The sequence below is a fragment of the Sinocyclocheilus rhinocerous genome, unplaced genomic scaffold (genome assembly GCF_001515625.1).
Source record: "Sinocyclocheilus rhinocerous isolate Xijiao unplaced genomic scaffold, SAMN03320098_v1.1 scaffold43, whole genome shotgun sequence".
Taxonomy (NCBI): domain Eukaryota; kingdom Metazoa; phylum Chordata; class Actinopteri; order Cypriniformes; family Cyprinidae; genus Sinocyclocheilus; species Sinocyclocheilus rhinocerous.
In genome coordinates this window covers 958162-973830 of record NW_015628370.1, presented here as the reverse complement: position 1 = coordinate 973830, position 15669 = coordinate 958162, and the positions used below count along the sequence as shown (strand labels likewise).

Below are 15669 nucleotides of genomic sequence, written 5' to 3'. Positions count from 1 at the left end.
GTGGACGACTTGATGACGTCTTTTAAATGCCCAGCAGTTATAGATCACATTTCTATGATGGAATAGAAGCAGGGTTAAAGTCATATACAAGCAGCGTTTTGAGTTGAGAACATTCTCTGTTTGCCTGGGAAAATAAAGCATGTTTGCAAAGGTAATGGCCTTACTGTTTGATCAGGATATAAAAGGCCTAAACTTCCTGTGAGACTTATCAAATATATACCAGACCCAGAGTTTAAGACGTACAGGAGCCAAATCAACAAGGCAATAACTTGTTTTTATAAGAGGCATAATATTGTAAAAATGTGCAGCTGTTTTTACCTGAGCTGACCCTTAAAATGACTTTCATTTGGCTGTTGATTCAGTCATAATAAATATATGTTTAAATTAGTATAAAACCATTTAATTTGCATATCACCACACTGAGCACTGTTTATGTTACCTAACAAAATACTTTAACAGTGCCGATCAAAAACAGTTTTCAAGACAGCAGTAAAACTGTCTCATTATCTCCTGTTTAGTTCATGCAAAGTGTCATATTTTTATGCTTTTTCACACTCTTCATTTTATTGCCCTGTTCAGCTTATGTCTATGTGTTGTTCTGTAAATTGCCTTCCTGTACCACATGCGTCATATTCATAGAATTATGCTCTGTGGTACTCTGTTGTAATAATTGTTTTGTTTATACAAATTATTATGGAGAATTTCCAGTTTAGACTGCTTGAAACCACCCAGAGCACCAACGTCACATAAAAACATATCCGATTTCCAGCATATGTGAACAAATATTGTCTTTCTTCAGTGTCACTTCCTTTTGAAGTAGCTGAGTTCCCATGCTATGCAAAACTAAACACTGCATATTCAATTATTGTCTAAAGAAAAAGATAACAGGTCACATAACTCGTTTAGAAAAGGTGCTGTGTTATAAACACTATAACAACTGATAGATTGCGTCACGGTGGCACAGTAACCAGAGAATGCTATGCAAAACTAAACACTGCATATTCAATTATTGTCTAAAGAAAAAGATAACAGGTCACATAACTCGTTTAGAAAAGGTGCTGTGTTATAACACTATAACAACTGATAGATTGCGTCACGGTGGCACAGTAACCAGAGACAAGTGACATTTAACCAGTTTAAAAAGCAATGAAAGACTTTTGTACAACCCACACTCTCAGAAAAAAAAAGTTACAAAACTGTCAGGTACAAATATGTACCATTAAGGTGCTAATATGTACACTTTAGGTACCAATATGTACTTTAAGGTACTTATATGCACCTTTTAGGGGTAATTAAGGTACACAAGTGTACCTTTTGAAAGGGTACCGCCCCAGTGACAGCTTTTGTACCTATTTTTCATGAGAGTGTATATAGGCTACTTATGCAAAATCGATTGTAAATCAAACTCTTAAAGGGGTCATATGATGCGATTTCAATTGTTCCTTTCTCTTTGGAGTGTTACAAGCTCTTGGTGCATAAAGAAGATCTGTAAAGTTGCAAAGACTAAAGTCTCAAATCCAAAGAGATATTCTTTATAAAAGTTCAGCCACGCCTACCTAAAACACGTTTTTTGAACATTAAAGCATGTCAACATATTCTGTTACACCAAACACACAAAATAATGATCTTTAAAATAGCATCATATGACCCCTTTAAGGTTTTGTGTGACTCCTGATATAAAAAAAAACACAACGTGAATGTATTATCACAGGGGTACTATTGGACATGCTATGTAATAAACGCACTAGCTTTGAGAATCCTGGTCTGTGTTTACCAAAAACCGAACACACATGCTCCCACACAACCGCACGCTCCTCCTACAGCCAATGAGCGCAGCGGGATTTGTGACGTAGGCGAGATGGGCGGGCACATGGGGGGGTTCAGTTTTAATTATTCATAAAGCTGACCAATTGAGCGGCGTATGTAAATGTGTCAGGTTTAAATGTATCTGTAGGCTTCTCCCAGACTCTGTGAATGAACGCTGGCCTGGAGTGAGTAGCGCGACTGTGGGGAACTGAAGTTCGTTCAAATATCTGGATTCTCTTGCGTTGATAAAATAACTTGTAAAATCCACGCTTTGATCCCGAATTGACGTTCTGTTTAGTCGGGGCATCCAGCTGCCATCCACCGAGCAGACGCGTGTCTTCAGCGGACGGGTTTCGCCATGTCCTCCGCGAATGTGTCGGCGCAGAGCCGGCGCTGCTGTGTTTTGTCGTGGGAGCAGGTGCAGCGTCTCGACTCCATCCTGGGAGAATGTGTCCCGATCCACGGGCGAGGAAACTTCCCTACACTCTCCGTTCAGCCACGGCATATCGTGCAGGTACAGTATCTAACACGCACATAAAACACTATCAAACCTCAGCTGAACTCAGTCCTCAGTTCTAGTTAAAAATGGAATGCATTAAGAAATGTGGACAGAACTCCAATTTCAAATTTTACCATAATTTGGAACATTCATAAAGGATTCTAAAGAATTCTTACGGACACAAAACAAAATATGCATTTAGGACATATAGGCTATTACGATTACAATTTCCTTTCTTCACAAATGCTCACAAAAAACGTAATTTGTTTTATACAAAAATCATTAGTTTATTACTGCACAGTAAGTGGTGTTCTTAGGCACCACGGGAAGCAATATGATCAAAGACACTGTATTTGCATGCTTAAATGTAGGACAATTATTCATAATAATCAGGACAACTTTCCATCTTAATTCTTGATTTAAGATTAGAAAAAAAGTTCTGTTTCCTAATTTAAATGATCATGGTTACTAAACAAATAGGATTCTAATGATGTTTCTGTACAGCCCCAGAATGATACATTCTTCCAACAAGTAATATAGTTTATTATCCGAACTGTAGGCTGTTTATGGTTGCCAAGTGACGTAAAAACCGAATGTGGTCAAATAGGTATGAGTTTATTGGCTATTTTACAATGACTTCAGCCATGTAGAGCAGGAATTATTGGATTTATGAAATCATATTTACATAAGGATCGTTGTTTATGAGAAACAACTTGTTAACCCATGCTATTTCTCTTGTGTCTTGAACACTTCACTGTCATTCAGGAAATGATTGGATTAATCTGGCATTATCACCAGGAGGGAAATGAAAGTATTCAGCTCATTGCTTCAATAAAAATGTATTTATGTAATATTTATTTAATAATGTTTATGCATTGACATATTTGATGCACAGTTTGTTTATTAGATATATTGTTAAAAATGTTAAAAATACTAGTATTAAAAGTTCTGTGGTAGTTTTTTTCAAGTGTAAGTTTTTAAGCATCTCATCTTCATCTAACATTTCAGTATAATGTATTTCAGTATTCGCAGTGAGGTGCCAAGAAGATTATTTTTCCTGATTATTCTACTGTAATAGATACATTCTGCTTTTGCAGTCAGTCATGTTTCAAACTCATAGGCCTACTTCTGTATACTTCAAAATAAGGGTTCTTTAAGGGTGACTAATGAACTAAAAAGCTTCTGGATCTGCTTTTTTTTTTTTTTAAAGGAATGGAGTATTCCCTTTCATTCAGCTTGTTTTAATTGCAACCTCACTGTTGCAAGGAAGCCAGTTCACACAATTAACTGTGAAACGAGATATATAGTATTTTTTTACCCAGCCGTATTAAATGGGTTATTCAAAATTAGGCCACTCTCTGATGACCTTTCAAATGAAAGTGCTCATTACTCTACCATCTGGTCGTATCTAATGTGAGCGCCACAGAAAAGTCCAGACGGTTTTAGGTCTTTGGTATCTCACTTTTATTAATTTTTTGATTGTCTTTATGAAAGCTATTCACTTTTATTCTAAATGAGACCCTTAATAAGACCCTCTCAGTAAGACCAGTAGTTCATTTTCGCCTGGCCAACATTTTTACTGGTCCCACAACAAATATGATAAATATCTGTTTTTTTTTTATCTTGGCAGATGCATTTCAAATCAATGCACTACAAAGAACAGCCATTACAACCTACCATGAAGCATAAAATCTGGTTTACTTTGCAGTTTAGGCTGGTCAAAACTGCCCACTGAGACAGGAAGAGACTGAATATCCTGTTCTGAGAACATCTTCATTACTGTCCATCCAATTACATCCACAAAATCACTGTCCATCCAAACGTAATAAGTACAGATTATTTCCCAGACAGAAGACAAACAATATACAATTCTGCTCATGACTATGTAGTATTCTTGCTGCTAAGTGCCTCAAAAACTCTTATCAATTATCTTTGTTACTCTTATTTCAGATATCTTTGATTCAAGTCCTGAGATTAGTTCATTCTAACAAGTGCTCACAGTACTAACACAGAATCCTTTACACTGAAAAAGAAGTCCACCTGTTTCAGCTTAAAAACTGAAGTTCAGTTGCTGCCTTCCATTTTTAAGTTTAATCAACTTGGTTGTACGAATCATTTCAACTTAAATTACATTAAACCAACTTAATCACACACTTATCATGAAATTAAGCATTTACCATTTATCTCGTTTAACACGTTCATTTTGTCATTATTTACTAAATCCAGCAAAGTAAACCAAAAGGTTGAAGGGTAATTCTTACAAAACTCTATTTTATGCAAGCTTATTTCAAGAAAAATTTAGATGTCTTTCCAAAAAAGGACACTTGGAGACTCCAAAAGGACACCAAAGAACCAAATGATAAGATGATAAGAAGTTCATATAACTGTTAAATTTGTGCACGCCAAAGCACACACACACATAAAAAACATAAAAAAACCATATTATGACAAATCAAAACATTATCCTGAATGTGTGTTGAAACAAAGTGAATGCACTGTAATGTGTCTTTGCATAAATACAATGAATGATCTGTGCGTCAAGAGCGCTCATCGATTTGTTTGTGCATCAATATATCAGACTGAAGCGTGCTTACTGTACATACCGCAATTGTCTTTAACTTGATTGCAATCCTCAACCATCAAAACTTTATTAGAGAGAAGCTGGTTTGCTTTATCCAGCCAAAAATATGTAGTTTGCACATCATACAGCAGTGGGATGTTTTGACATTCTTTTCAGTTTGTATTAGGCATGGGCTGATTACCGGTTTCAAGGTATACCGCGATTTGAAAATGTCACGGTTTCAAAACCGCTAATATTTTCCGTTATACCGTTCCTGCGGTATGCGCTGTTTTTCATGTCTCCTCAAAGACTGAAAGTGTAGGAATCCCTCACCCAGTCATTTAAAAATAGCACATTTTAGAGCTGTAAGGACAATACCGTGATACCGTGAAACTGTGATATTTTTGCTTAAGGTTATCATACAGTCAAAATCTCATACCGGCCCATGCCTAGTTTGTATTTCACAGCGCGAGACAATCACAGAATATGACAGAGCTCAATGAATAATTCATAGAAAATGCAACACAAACCTATTTAACATTTAACCATAAACATACTGACATAAACCTGTGCAACTCAAGACTTGGATATTACGGTAGCATTCTGGCAGTCTGTTTGGAACTGGCCCTATTTTTGTAGTTCTGTTGGTCTGTGCTCCCTATGACTTTTGCCTCGATAAACTTTTTGCCTCTAAACTTTTGTTTTGCAATTTGCTGCTTATCAATAATTAATAAGGTAGCTGTTAAGTTTAGGTATTGGGTGGATCTAATTAAGGGATCTAATATATGGTCATGCAGAATAACGCGTAAATATGCGCTTTACGTACTAATAAACAGCCAACATGCAAGTAATATCAAGTCAGGTCAAGTTGAGCTTTATTGTCATTCCGCTACGTTCCGCTAAGTGGAACGAAATGTCATGCCTCACAGGACCAAGACGCTACATAAATCCAGACATACAACAATGAAGTAAAACAGTATAAACCTAAACACAACTAACCTACTATATACTATATATAAATAATTACCTATACATAAACTAGAGAATACAAACTGTACAAATGCTTCACATAAATACTTTACATATTATTCCTTGGTTGCTTACTGGTCCTTACAGTGCAAGATGATTTGTAGTGCATGAGCATGTACACATACATATGTTATTGAGTCTTTTGTGGGATTATGTACACAACAGTGTGTGTGTGTGTGAAAAGTGTCTAGTGCACATAGAGGAGAGTGTGTTACTACAGGTAATATGCAACTAATTAATAGTGATAACTGGTCCCTAAACTAAAGTTTACCATTTTGTCTACAATATAACACATCTACAACTCCCAGGAAGCAAACTCTCAAATTTGTTGGTAATCAGCTCACCAGAAGTTTGTTTGTTACATGGTATCAGTATTTGGTGTTGCTGTAAAGCATTCACCATTCTTATAACCAAGTGCAGAAAGAACTCTTTGACATAAATCACCACTATTTTATTTATTTTCTGAGTGGTATCATTACTGCAGTGTTGCTTGGCTTACACTGGCCTGTTTAGCAGACAAAGTTGGCTTGTTTGTGGCACATAAGGTTAACAGTGGATTAATCCTGTTGGAAACAGTAGACTTGTGGGCCTGAGCTGACATGGCATCCGTTTGGTAAAGAGGAGCCTGGTAAGACTTTCTATTTGGCCGGAGTGTAAACTAACACTTCAGGATTAATTTTTCTTTTTTATTTTTTTCCAAACTGAAAGGATACACAGACTCTACATCTAAACCATTCCCATAGTTCCTGACTTAGAACAGGTGCTTTTCTATGTGAATGGATGTCTTAAAGGAATTCATCCCTCCAGCATGTAACATAATGCTGGTTAAAACCAAGGGCTGGAATCAGTGTGAGGTAAATTACACCATACACTCTTACCTGCAGGGAGAGCTAATCAACAGAGCCTTTTTAGCCTTCTTTTTATGCAAAATGCATCTTTTTTTTGAAAATAGTAGTAATAGTGACCTCCGGAGACGTTGGTTTTGTGATATTTCAAGAAATTCAAGAATCTAAAAGGGATAGTTTTGCCATCATTTACTCATCCTCTTGTTGTTCCAAACCTGAAAGACTTTCTGTCAAGTATAGACCTTATGTAGCTCCGTCCCTTTTCAGTGCTGCGCTCGTTGTCTTCTGCGTTCCAGATTATATTTCCACAGTGTGAAGGTAAGGTCGAATTCATGAATGAACCACTCGTTTTAACCATCATGTTACACAGCGCACACAACGCCTCTGCACAATTTCTCTCAACACGGGACAGGAGAGCTGTTAGTCAGTAAATGGGAAAACAAAGTAACAGGCGTTACTTATTTGAAAAAGTAACTCAGATATTTAGATAATCTTGTAAATTAAAAAGTAATGCTTTACTTTACCAGCTACTTGAAAAAAAATCTGATTACGTAACTCACGTTGCATGTAATGCATTACCCCCAACACTGATCATTTGGCTTTAGACGACTATAGTGCATGAATCATATTATGGAGTCTATGGGTTATCCACTTTTATGGAGCTCAACTTCCCTAGTCTTCACTTTTGAAAAAGCATTTTGGACATGCTGTGATTTTCTTTTGCCATCCACAGAAAAAAATGTCTTGGTTTGGATTAACACAAGGGTGAGCAAATGATTACACACTTTTGGGTTTTTTGTTTGGAAAATCAGATGAATGATTCTTTAAACAAGGTCTTTACTTAGAACTGGTGTAATGGAAGTTACGTATGAGTAAGTGCTTAAAGCTTTATCCGAGCTTTATATAACACCTAGGATTATCCACATGGCCGTCCAATAGCTAGAATTTCAAAGATTCCATTAAGTGAATTTTTGGGAACGATTTAAAAGGTAAAATCTTCATAGTCTAGTCTAGTACAGTGGATTCACTGACTCATGTCCTGAGCCTGGGCCAGTGTCAGAGACTACTAAGTGGTTCATTCATCCCTTCGCACAGTGAGACCGACTGCCCAGAGTGGCTGTCGGTGTCCAGGGGGCAGTGATGCTGTTCTGTTGGCCTGTTCCCCAGCCTGAACCTGTAAAACGCGGTGTGGAAAATTGCCTTATAATCATCCCACAAATAAAACAGAGTACCTTTTTTAGCCAGGTTGGAAAACTAAACAGAACGTGAGTTTAGGCGTTGTCAGTGGCAGTCAGACCAGTGTATTTGTGGCTTTTTTACAAGTCTTCAACACAGGGTCAAAGGAAGCAGCCTTGTGCTTTTACCTTTAAATCAAGATATCTTGTACCGAATACCAGAACAGATTTCAGCTGTGACACTGTGCATCAATCCCATCTCTAGGCATTTCTAAACAAGGCAAATATTGCGTGATCAAAACATGAGCAATGCTTTCTTTTCTCTAAGTCTCATCACCATGATGCTTGGGTGTTTTGGCTGAGTGGTTTTTAATGGTTTGTTGTGAGGTGGATAGGGTGTTCTGGTTGGTTGCTTACTGGTCCAATTCAAAAGAGCCCACCCCCAAGTCTCTATATGACATTCTGGGACAGATAAATTTGAAGAACTTCCTAAGTGCAATTCTTGAAAAATTCTTAAGAACGTCTTATTTTTTATTATGAACACTCTAAAAAATGCTGGGTTGTTTCAACCCAACTTTGGGTCAAATATGGACTAACCCAACCGTTGGGTTAAATTTTTATATTACATTTTTAACCCAAAAGTTGGGTTAGTCCATATTTGACCCAAAGTTGGGTTGAAACAACCCAGCATTTTTTAGAGTGAAGAAAAAACAACTTGTTGAAGACTGGCTAATCAACCCAATAGAGATATGTAATATAATCATAATAAGCGTGTCATAATAATCAATGTGCCATGTATTTTAAATAGTTATTTTTAAAGAGTATTTCTCAAGATTTTGCATTAATTTGGCTGTCTTTTTAAAGTTAATGCACCCTCTTTCTGCATGTGAACATGTCCTGTGTATGAGCACTCCTCATATGTGCTGCATGCTGCTGAAAATGATTCTTTGTAATCATAAAATTAAAAGCAATGTCCCTATTTGAGTCTCAGATTTATGTGACTTGAACAAACCTCTAACATCTACTGACAGTCACCACTGATAAGCTACTACTAAATATTGTAGAAACTTAATTTGCTGTAAAGTTGCTTTGCAACGATTTGTATCGTGAAAAGCGCTATACAAATAAATTTGAATTGAATTGAATTAACCTAAGTATAAGCAGTAGTCATTCATGTAGTTTTGTTAGCCATCTGTCTGAAAGTGTTTGGTTACCGATGTACAGTAACTAGTGTTTGGCTACCGATGTAACTAGCTAGTTACTGTACATTGTTAACCAAACACTTTCAGACAGATGGCTAACAAAACTACAGTTGGTTCTCCATGCTGGAAAAAAATGGTTTTCTGGCAGCTCTGTTTTATGGTCATTCAAATGTATAATTCCATTGTGGAAACGGATTCGAAAGTTTCATTTTATGTCCCTTTATGTACCTTTGCTATATCCCAGAAAAACAACAGTTGTTCTGGAGCACTGTGGTGTTTTTCATCTTGAGTGCTTATCCAGTGTAGTTTGATTTTTTTCACCTGGTCATTTTAGACAGGTTGTCAGAAGTGTTCAGACAGATACCTGGTGATTAAATAAAAGTTTGGCATTTAGTTCCTGAGAGGTACAGAGACTGCTGGGATTATGTAACTGCAGATAAATAGGTCAACCAATATCATGTGGTGTGATGGGTAGACAATGCGTAAGCCTAAATTCATAAATCAGAGACAAAGAGAAATTAGAGGTGGTATAAACAGTATATAGCACACACCTTAACACCTTAGTCACTGCATGCATAGCCATACTGGGCTGGGTAAATGTGTATGTCACTCTCAATTTAATACAACACTCTTAATAGTCTGTTGTCTATTAGCTGATGTCAGCCAGCTTTGGAATCTACTTGGTGGCCTCCTTCTCTCTGTGTTAGAAGGATGTAAAGGTAGAGTAATAGAAGGACAGAAAAGTAAGAACACTGCCAAGAGCTTTTAAACAAAGACCAGCAGTCAAAGACTTGTCATTTGCCAGGGCTAATCAATTTCCCAGGGAAAACAAAAACGTTTCTCTAGCGAAGAGTTACATCTTGGTTCTCACCTGTTTCCAATCTAGTAGAGGTGTTTGTTCGTTTGTTTCTGAGAACTGTTACTGAGGTTGTGTGAAGAAGCTTACTAAGATTACAGTACTGCACTGCCTGAACCTCAGAGAGAAAGGTTGTCATTTCCTTCTATTGTAGCTGGTCTGTCAAAGTTGGCATTTCAAACCAACCTAATTCCTGTTCTTCTTGAATGTCTAGACTTGTAGTGCCTTAAAAGGTAAAATTGTTTGCTTGTGCATCGTGGATGCCCAGTTTTGATATGACAAAACATTTCGAATGGGATGTGACTAGGGTCACATTGATCCCCCACAAGCCTCATTCACAAAGTTGCAAGCCCATCATTCACAGTTCACAAAATCACCCCTTACATGTTTGATTTTTATGTATGTTGACTAAATTGATTATGCTTTTTCAGAAACCAGTTAGTGAGAGTCAGGGGCGGATCTACCGGGGTGGCAACTGCCACCCTAAGAAAAAGCTGTGCCACCCCACCTGCCACACCAGAATTATCACAGAATAAAATATAAATGCAAGCAGTGTTTCATGTGCTACTTTTCAGCCACGGCGATGACAGAGTACGCAAACTAATGGCAAAAAAAACACGTCTTTCAATAAACTGTGCACGATGGTTGCACGCGCACGCAGCGTGCCAGTGTAGTTGGCTTCATTAACAAATGACTCTTATGAACTGATTCTTTTTGAGTCAAAACCACAAAGCGCGGCCCAGTTCACTACTAACGAATTGTTTTACATCTGTTCGTGAATCAGATAATTACTGCTTCTCAGCTAACTCAGAAGTCCTCTGAGAAATCTAATCCCGTCCGGATATGTCTCATCGCGTAAATGTTTGGTGATCCGATTCTCCGACCGCTCGCTGCACTTTCATCATGGATATAAGCCGTAACAATAACATGAAATCAATAAGATGCCGCCGATCACGGAAACTAATAGCAGAGTTAGGTAAGAATCTAGTCGTATTGCAGTTTTCTCGATTGTTACATATAACTGATTTTAGTTGCCACTTTTTTTTCCAAACCATTAATTCAGTTTTCAAAACAAAGACACATTTCTCAAAAAGTTTAACAATGAGTAAGTTAAACATTAGGTAGCAAAACTGATGACACACCAATCAGAATCTCTGCATGCTAACAACGGAGAGAGGAGAGAGCTGGGCCAATCATCTACAGGGGTTTTATACTTACACATACAGTATAATTACAGTTCAGTACCAGTACATTAGATAATGGAAATTTCACTATTCTATAGTAAACTGTAGCACATTGTACCCCTTCAAGCATGTGACTGTCAAATTTGATTTGTAACCATTTTTTATGTGTACTGCATTTTTGCAGAACTGAGAAATGACTGCCTGGAGATATAGCTATAGTCTTGTGTCAGGAGACCACGAAACTGCTATAGTGCTGTATACTGTAATGAAATTTGGCAAAATGTGCAGAGGATGCTAAATTAACTTTTTTTTATTTTATTTTTTTTTACTGTACTGTATTGTGGTGCATATTAAGTTCATACAATTCTTTGGTATTTGAACTGTTCTAGTGCTTTTCATCTACTGCAAGATTACATTACAGTAGTAAAATGAAAACTATTTTTTCCCAAAGTTAATTGCTGAATTATACATCTGTATCTGTAATTTAATTTATGTATACTGTAATAGACATTGAGCTGCAAAAATAATTCCAGAATCCTAGTAAGAGTTTTTTTGTTACAGTGTTATTGATCTCAGTGTTCACTGGGCAGGAAAGTCATCTGTGTATTTGAATGGTGTGTAAGCATTTACAGTTTTTTTCAACTGCTTACACACAAAATCTTTCTGAAATGTCTGAAACCTGACACTCAAACAGCAGAACCACACACCAAATCTGCAAAACCATACACTAATTCTCGGCCTTTGACTCAGTTTTTAATTTCATAAAACACTTTTTGCAATTTGCAAAAATAAATTTTTGCCATTTCTAACGTTTTTATTAAATTGTAATCACGTTAAATACAAATTCAGTCACATTAAAAATTTTTTTTTTAGCCTACATTGCACCCATGTCTGGTTTTTGCCTAAAAAGACGGGTTTATGATGTTTAATACATTTGGCTGCTTTTAGGACCCAGACAACACTGTCTTAAGCATTCCATCCCCTTTGATAAAGATATAGGAATCGGTGTCAAATTTGTAAAAAAAAAAAAAAAAAATGTCTGGCATATCACGCTTAATAGTGTCTTTTTCTGTCTCCACCTGTAGGTGGTGCGGGCTCGTCTAGAGGAGCGAGGCGTAGTGGTGCGCGATGTGAAGCTGAACGGTTCAGCTGCCAGTTATGTGCTCCACCAGGACACTGGCCTGGGCTACAAAGACCTGGACCTGATCTTCGGCCTGAATCTGACCGATGACAAGACCTTCCGTCTGGTAAAGGACGTGGTCCTGGACAGCCTCCTGGAGTTCCTGCCCGCTGGCATGAGCTGGGACCGTATCACCGCCCTGACCCTGAAGGAAGTGTACGTGCAGAAGCTGGTGAAGGTTTGCAATGACACGGACCGCTGGAGCCTCATCTCACTTTCCAACAACACTGGCAAAAACGTGGAGCTGAAGTTTGTGGACTCCCTGCGGCGGCAGTTTGAGTTCAGCGTGGACTCTTTTCAGATCGGCTTGGACTCACTGCTGCTTTTCGACCGTTGCTCCGCGACGCCCATGTCTGAAAGTTTCCATCCCACTGTGCTCGGAGAGAGCATGTATGGAGACTTTGAAGAAGCGCTGGGACACCTACACGCCAAAATCATTGCTACGCACAGTCCAGAAGAGATCCGTGGAGGTGGGCTCTTGAAATACTGCCACCTGCTGGTAAGGGGTTTCCGTCCAGCTTCCGAGGCACAGATGAAGATGCTCCAGCGCTACATGTGCTCACGCTTCTTCATCGACTTCCCAGACATCAATGAGCAGCAGAGGAAGCTGGAGGCGTACCTTCAGAACCACTTTAACGGCATGGAGCACAAGCGGTACGATTGCCTCGTGACTCTCCATCGCGTGGTAGATGAAAGCACTGTGTGTCTCATGGGCCACGAGCGGAGGCAGACGCTCGCGCTCATCTCCTCTCTGGCGCTACATGTGCTGGCCGAACAGAACGCGATTCCTGCACTGTCTAACGTTACGTGTTTCTACCAACCAGCGCCTTACGTCAGAGACGTCAACTTCAGCAACTACTATGTAGCACATGTGCATTCGCCAATTTCCACCTGTAACAACTCATATCAGACATGGCTGCCTTGTAGCTGAGCCATAAAAGGACAAAAACACTGCTGGGGAATATTTGCAGTTTTCAGATGTTGTTTGGTTAAACCCCCCAGACTTTCCATGGAGAATCTCATTAAAACATGTCCACGTCATAATGCACTTCAGAAAAAAGAAAGAATATTTTTCATAAAGAAATGATCAATTCTCAATTCTCTTTGTACAAATCAAACGTATTCATCTTCTTTTTTAACTAAAATGAAAGTGTTTGTTTATTTAAATTGCCAAAAATTCAAGACGGTACAACAAATACTACACATTTTAGAATTTGGGAAATGTACTTAATTTAATAATAATAATAATAATAATAATAAAGCCCCGTTCTGAACGATAACTATAAAGATAACTATAACGATAACGATCACACCAGCCACACCAGCGAACGATATCGTCTGTTTATTCTAAGTGCACATGCGTCTGCCTTTTTAAATTCTCGAGCTCGTTACAGCAGGATGGATTCTGATTGGCTGTCAGTGTTTTATTGTTCATCAGCAGGAAAAAAGAGCTCGTTATAGCAGGATGGATTCTGATTGGCTGTCAGTGTTTTATTGTTCATCAGCAGGAAAAAAATCTTTTTGAAAGTGATCACAACGATATCGTTCCTCTGTATCGTTATCGTTATAGTTGTGGTGTGAACTACGCTATTCTTTAATATTGAGAACGATTTTTAGAACTATATCTTTATCGTTATCTTTATAGTTATCGTGCTTGGTGTGAAGGGGCCTTAATAATAATAATACAATCTTACAATCATGCTTAATTTTCTTTGTGCAAAATATAATTTCTTTCTTTTTTTCCCTTTTGGGCTGAAATATGACCCAGACATGTTTTGTAAGAAATTCACCATCCAATTTTACCATTTTTTTCTTTTGTGCACAGTTGGATAGAGACCAGATGTGAGATATTGTGTCTTTATATGGATGCCACTGATCCACCCAGTTATACTGAACTCTACTATACTGGAAGACTCAAAATGATTCAGATTTCTCTCAAAAACTCTTTGTGAGGATTTTGTCCAGTGCAGATGAAACGATAAGAATGAACATTGGGTGGAAGGTGGGAAAATGTCTAAAGCACTTCTCTACTCTTATGTATGTGTAACCCATTCATGTTTAATAAGTGAAATGTTTTTAAGTTATGAAACCGCTTTTGTTGAAGTTATGAAAAAACAAACAAATAAAGAAAACAGTAAAGCTGGGAGACTGTGTTCAGTTCTGACCGTGGTTTGCTACTTTCCTTATTTGAAAAAAACTGAGGACCAAAGACTTTAGATGTAGCAGTTTAAGTGGAATGTTACTTCTGTGACTTCAAGTGCCTGAAACCAACTACAAACTGACATGTATGTAAATTAACAATGTTTATTGTTTTGTTCTCCAGGCTACTGTATAGTACAGTATTTTTATTTTCAGGATCAGGGAATTACCTTTCCAAATCATTAAAAAAAGAAAAAGAAATATTGCCAAATTTGCTTCTAGTCTTTTTGCCTATATTTAGAAATGCAATATCACAATACATATATCCAGATTTGGACATACATATATCACAATAAAAGGAGTATAGGAAAACAATCATATTCATGATGTGTTACAAAATAATCAACATTAATGATTCTAAAATACATTTTTAATGCAAAATATATTTTGCATTCACGGTGGACACTATTTGTATTTGGACACTTAAGTGCTACTGGACCCTTGCACTAGACAACAAGATATCAAAAAGTGCCATTTATTTTAAAAATCTTAAGAAGTAGTATAACACTAATGAAATAGTTCATAGCTAATGTGACGAACCTGTGGTTGCTCTGTAGGGCACCTCTGTGAATTTACAGACAACTGCCTTCACACATCCACTAAAAATCTCCAGTTGATTGAAAGTCATTGCAAAAGAAAAAAGGAAAAGAAAAAATATCTGGATGCCAAATGATTTAAAGTCCTTTCAAAAATGGCTCAGAAAAGTAGTGTTAGTTTTGAGAAAAGATCCAGCAGCATTTAAGAACAGATGCCACGTATTTTATCGAATACAGTGACATAATGAACATTGGGTGGAAGGTGGGAAAATGTCTAAAGCACTTCTCTACTCTTATGTATGTGTAACCCATTCATGTTTAATAAGTGAAATGTTTTTAAGTTATGAAACCGCTTTTGTTGAAGTTATGAAAAAACAAACAAATAAAGAAAACAGTAAAGCTGGGAGACTGTGTTCAGTTCTGACCGTGGTTTGCTACTTTCCTTATTTGAAAAAAACTGAGGACCAAAGACTTTAGATGTAGCAGTTTAAGTGGAATGTTACTTCTGTGACTTCAAGTGCCTGAAACCAACTACAAACTGACATGTATGTAAATTAACAATGTTTATTGTTTTGTTCTCCAGGCTACTGTATAGTAC

At 37.5% G+C, this 15669-nt stretch overlaps 1 protein-coding gene across 1 annotated transcript; it reads left to right on the top strand.

The window, feature by feature from the left end:
* The first annotated feature begins 1978 nt into the window (after window positions 1-1978).
* LOC107737782 (protein FAM46A-like) lies at window positions 1979-13508 on the top strand. Its single transcript, XM_016549400.1, has 2 exons — window positions 1979-2320; window positions 12242-13508. Exons 1-2 carry the CDS (start codon window positions 2165-2167, stop codon window positions 13265-13267), a joined length of 1182 nt encoding a protein of 393 aa, XP_016404886.1. The 5' UTR covers window positions 1979-2164; the 3' UTR covers window positions 13268-13508.
* The last annotated feature ends 2161 nt before the right edge of the window (window positions 13509-15669 follow it).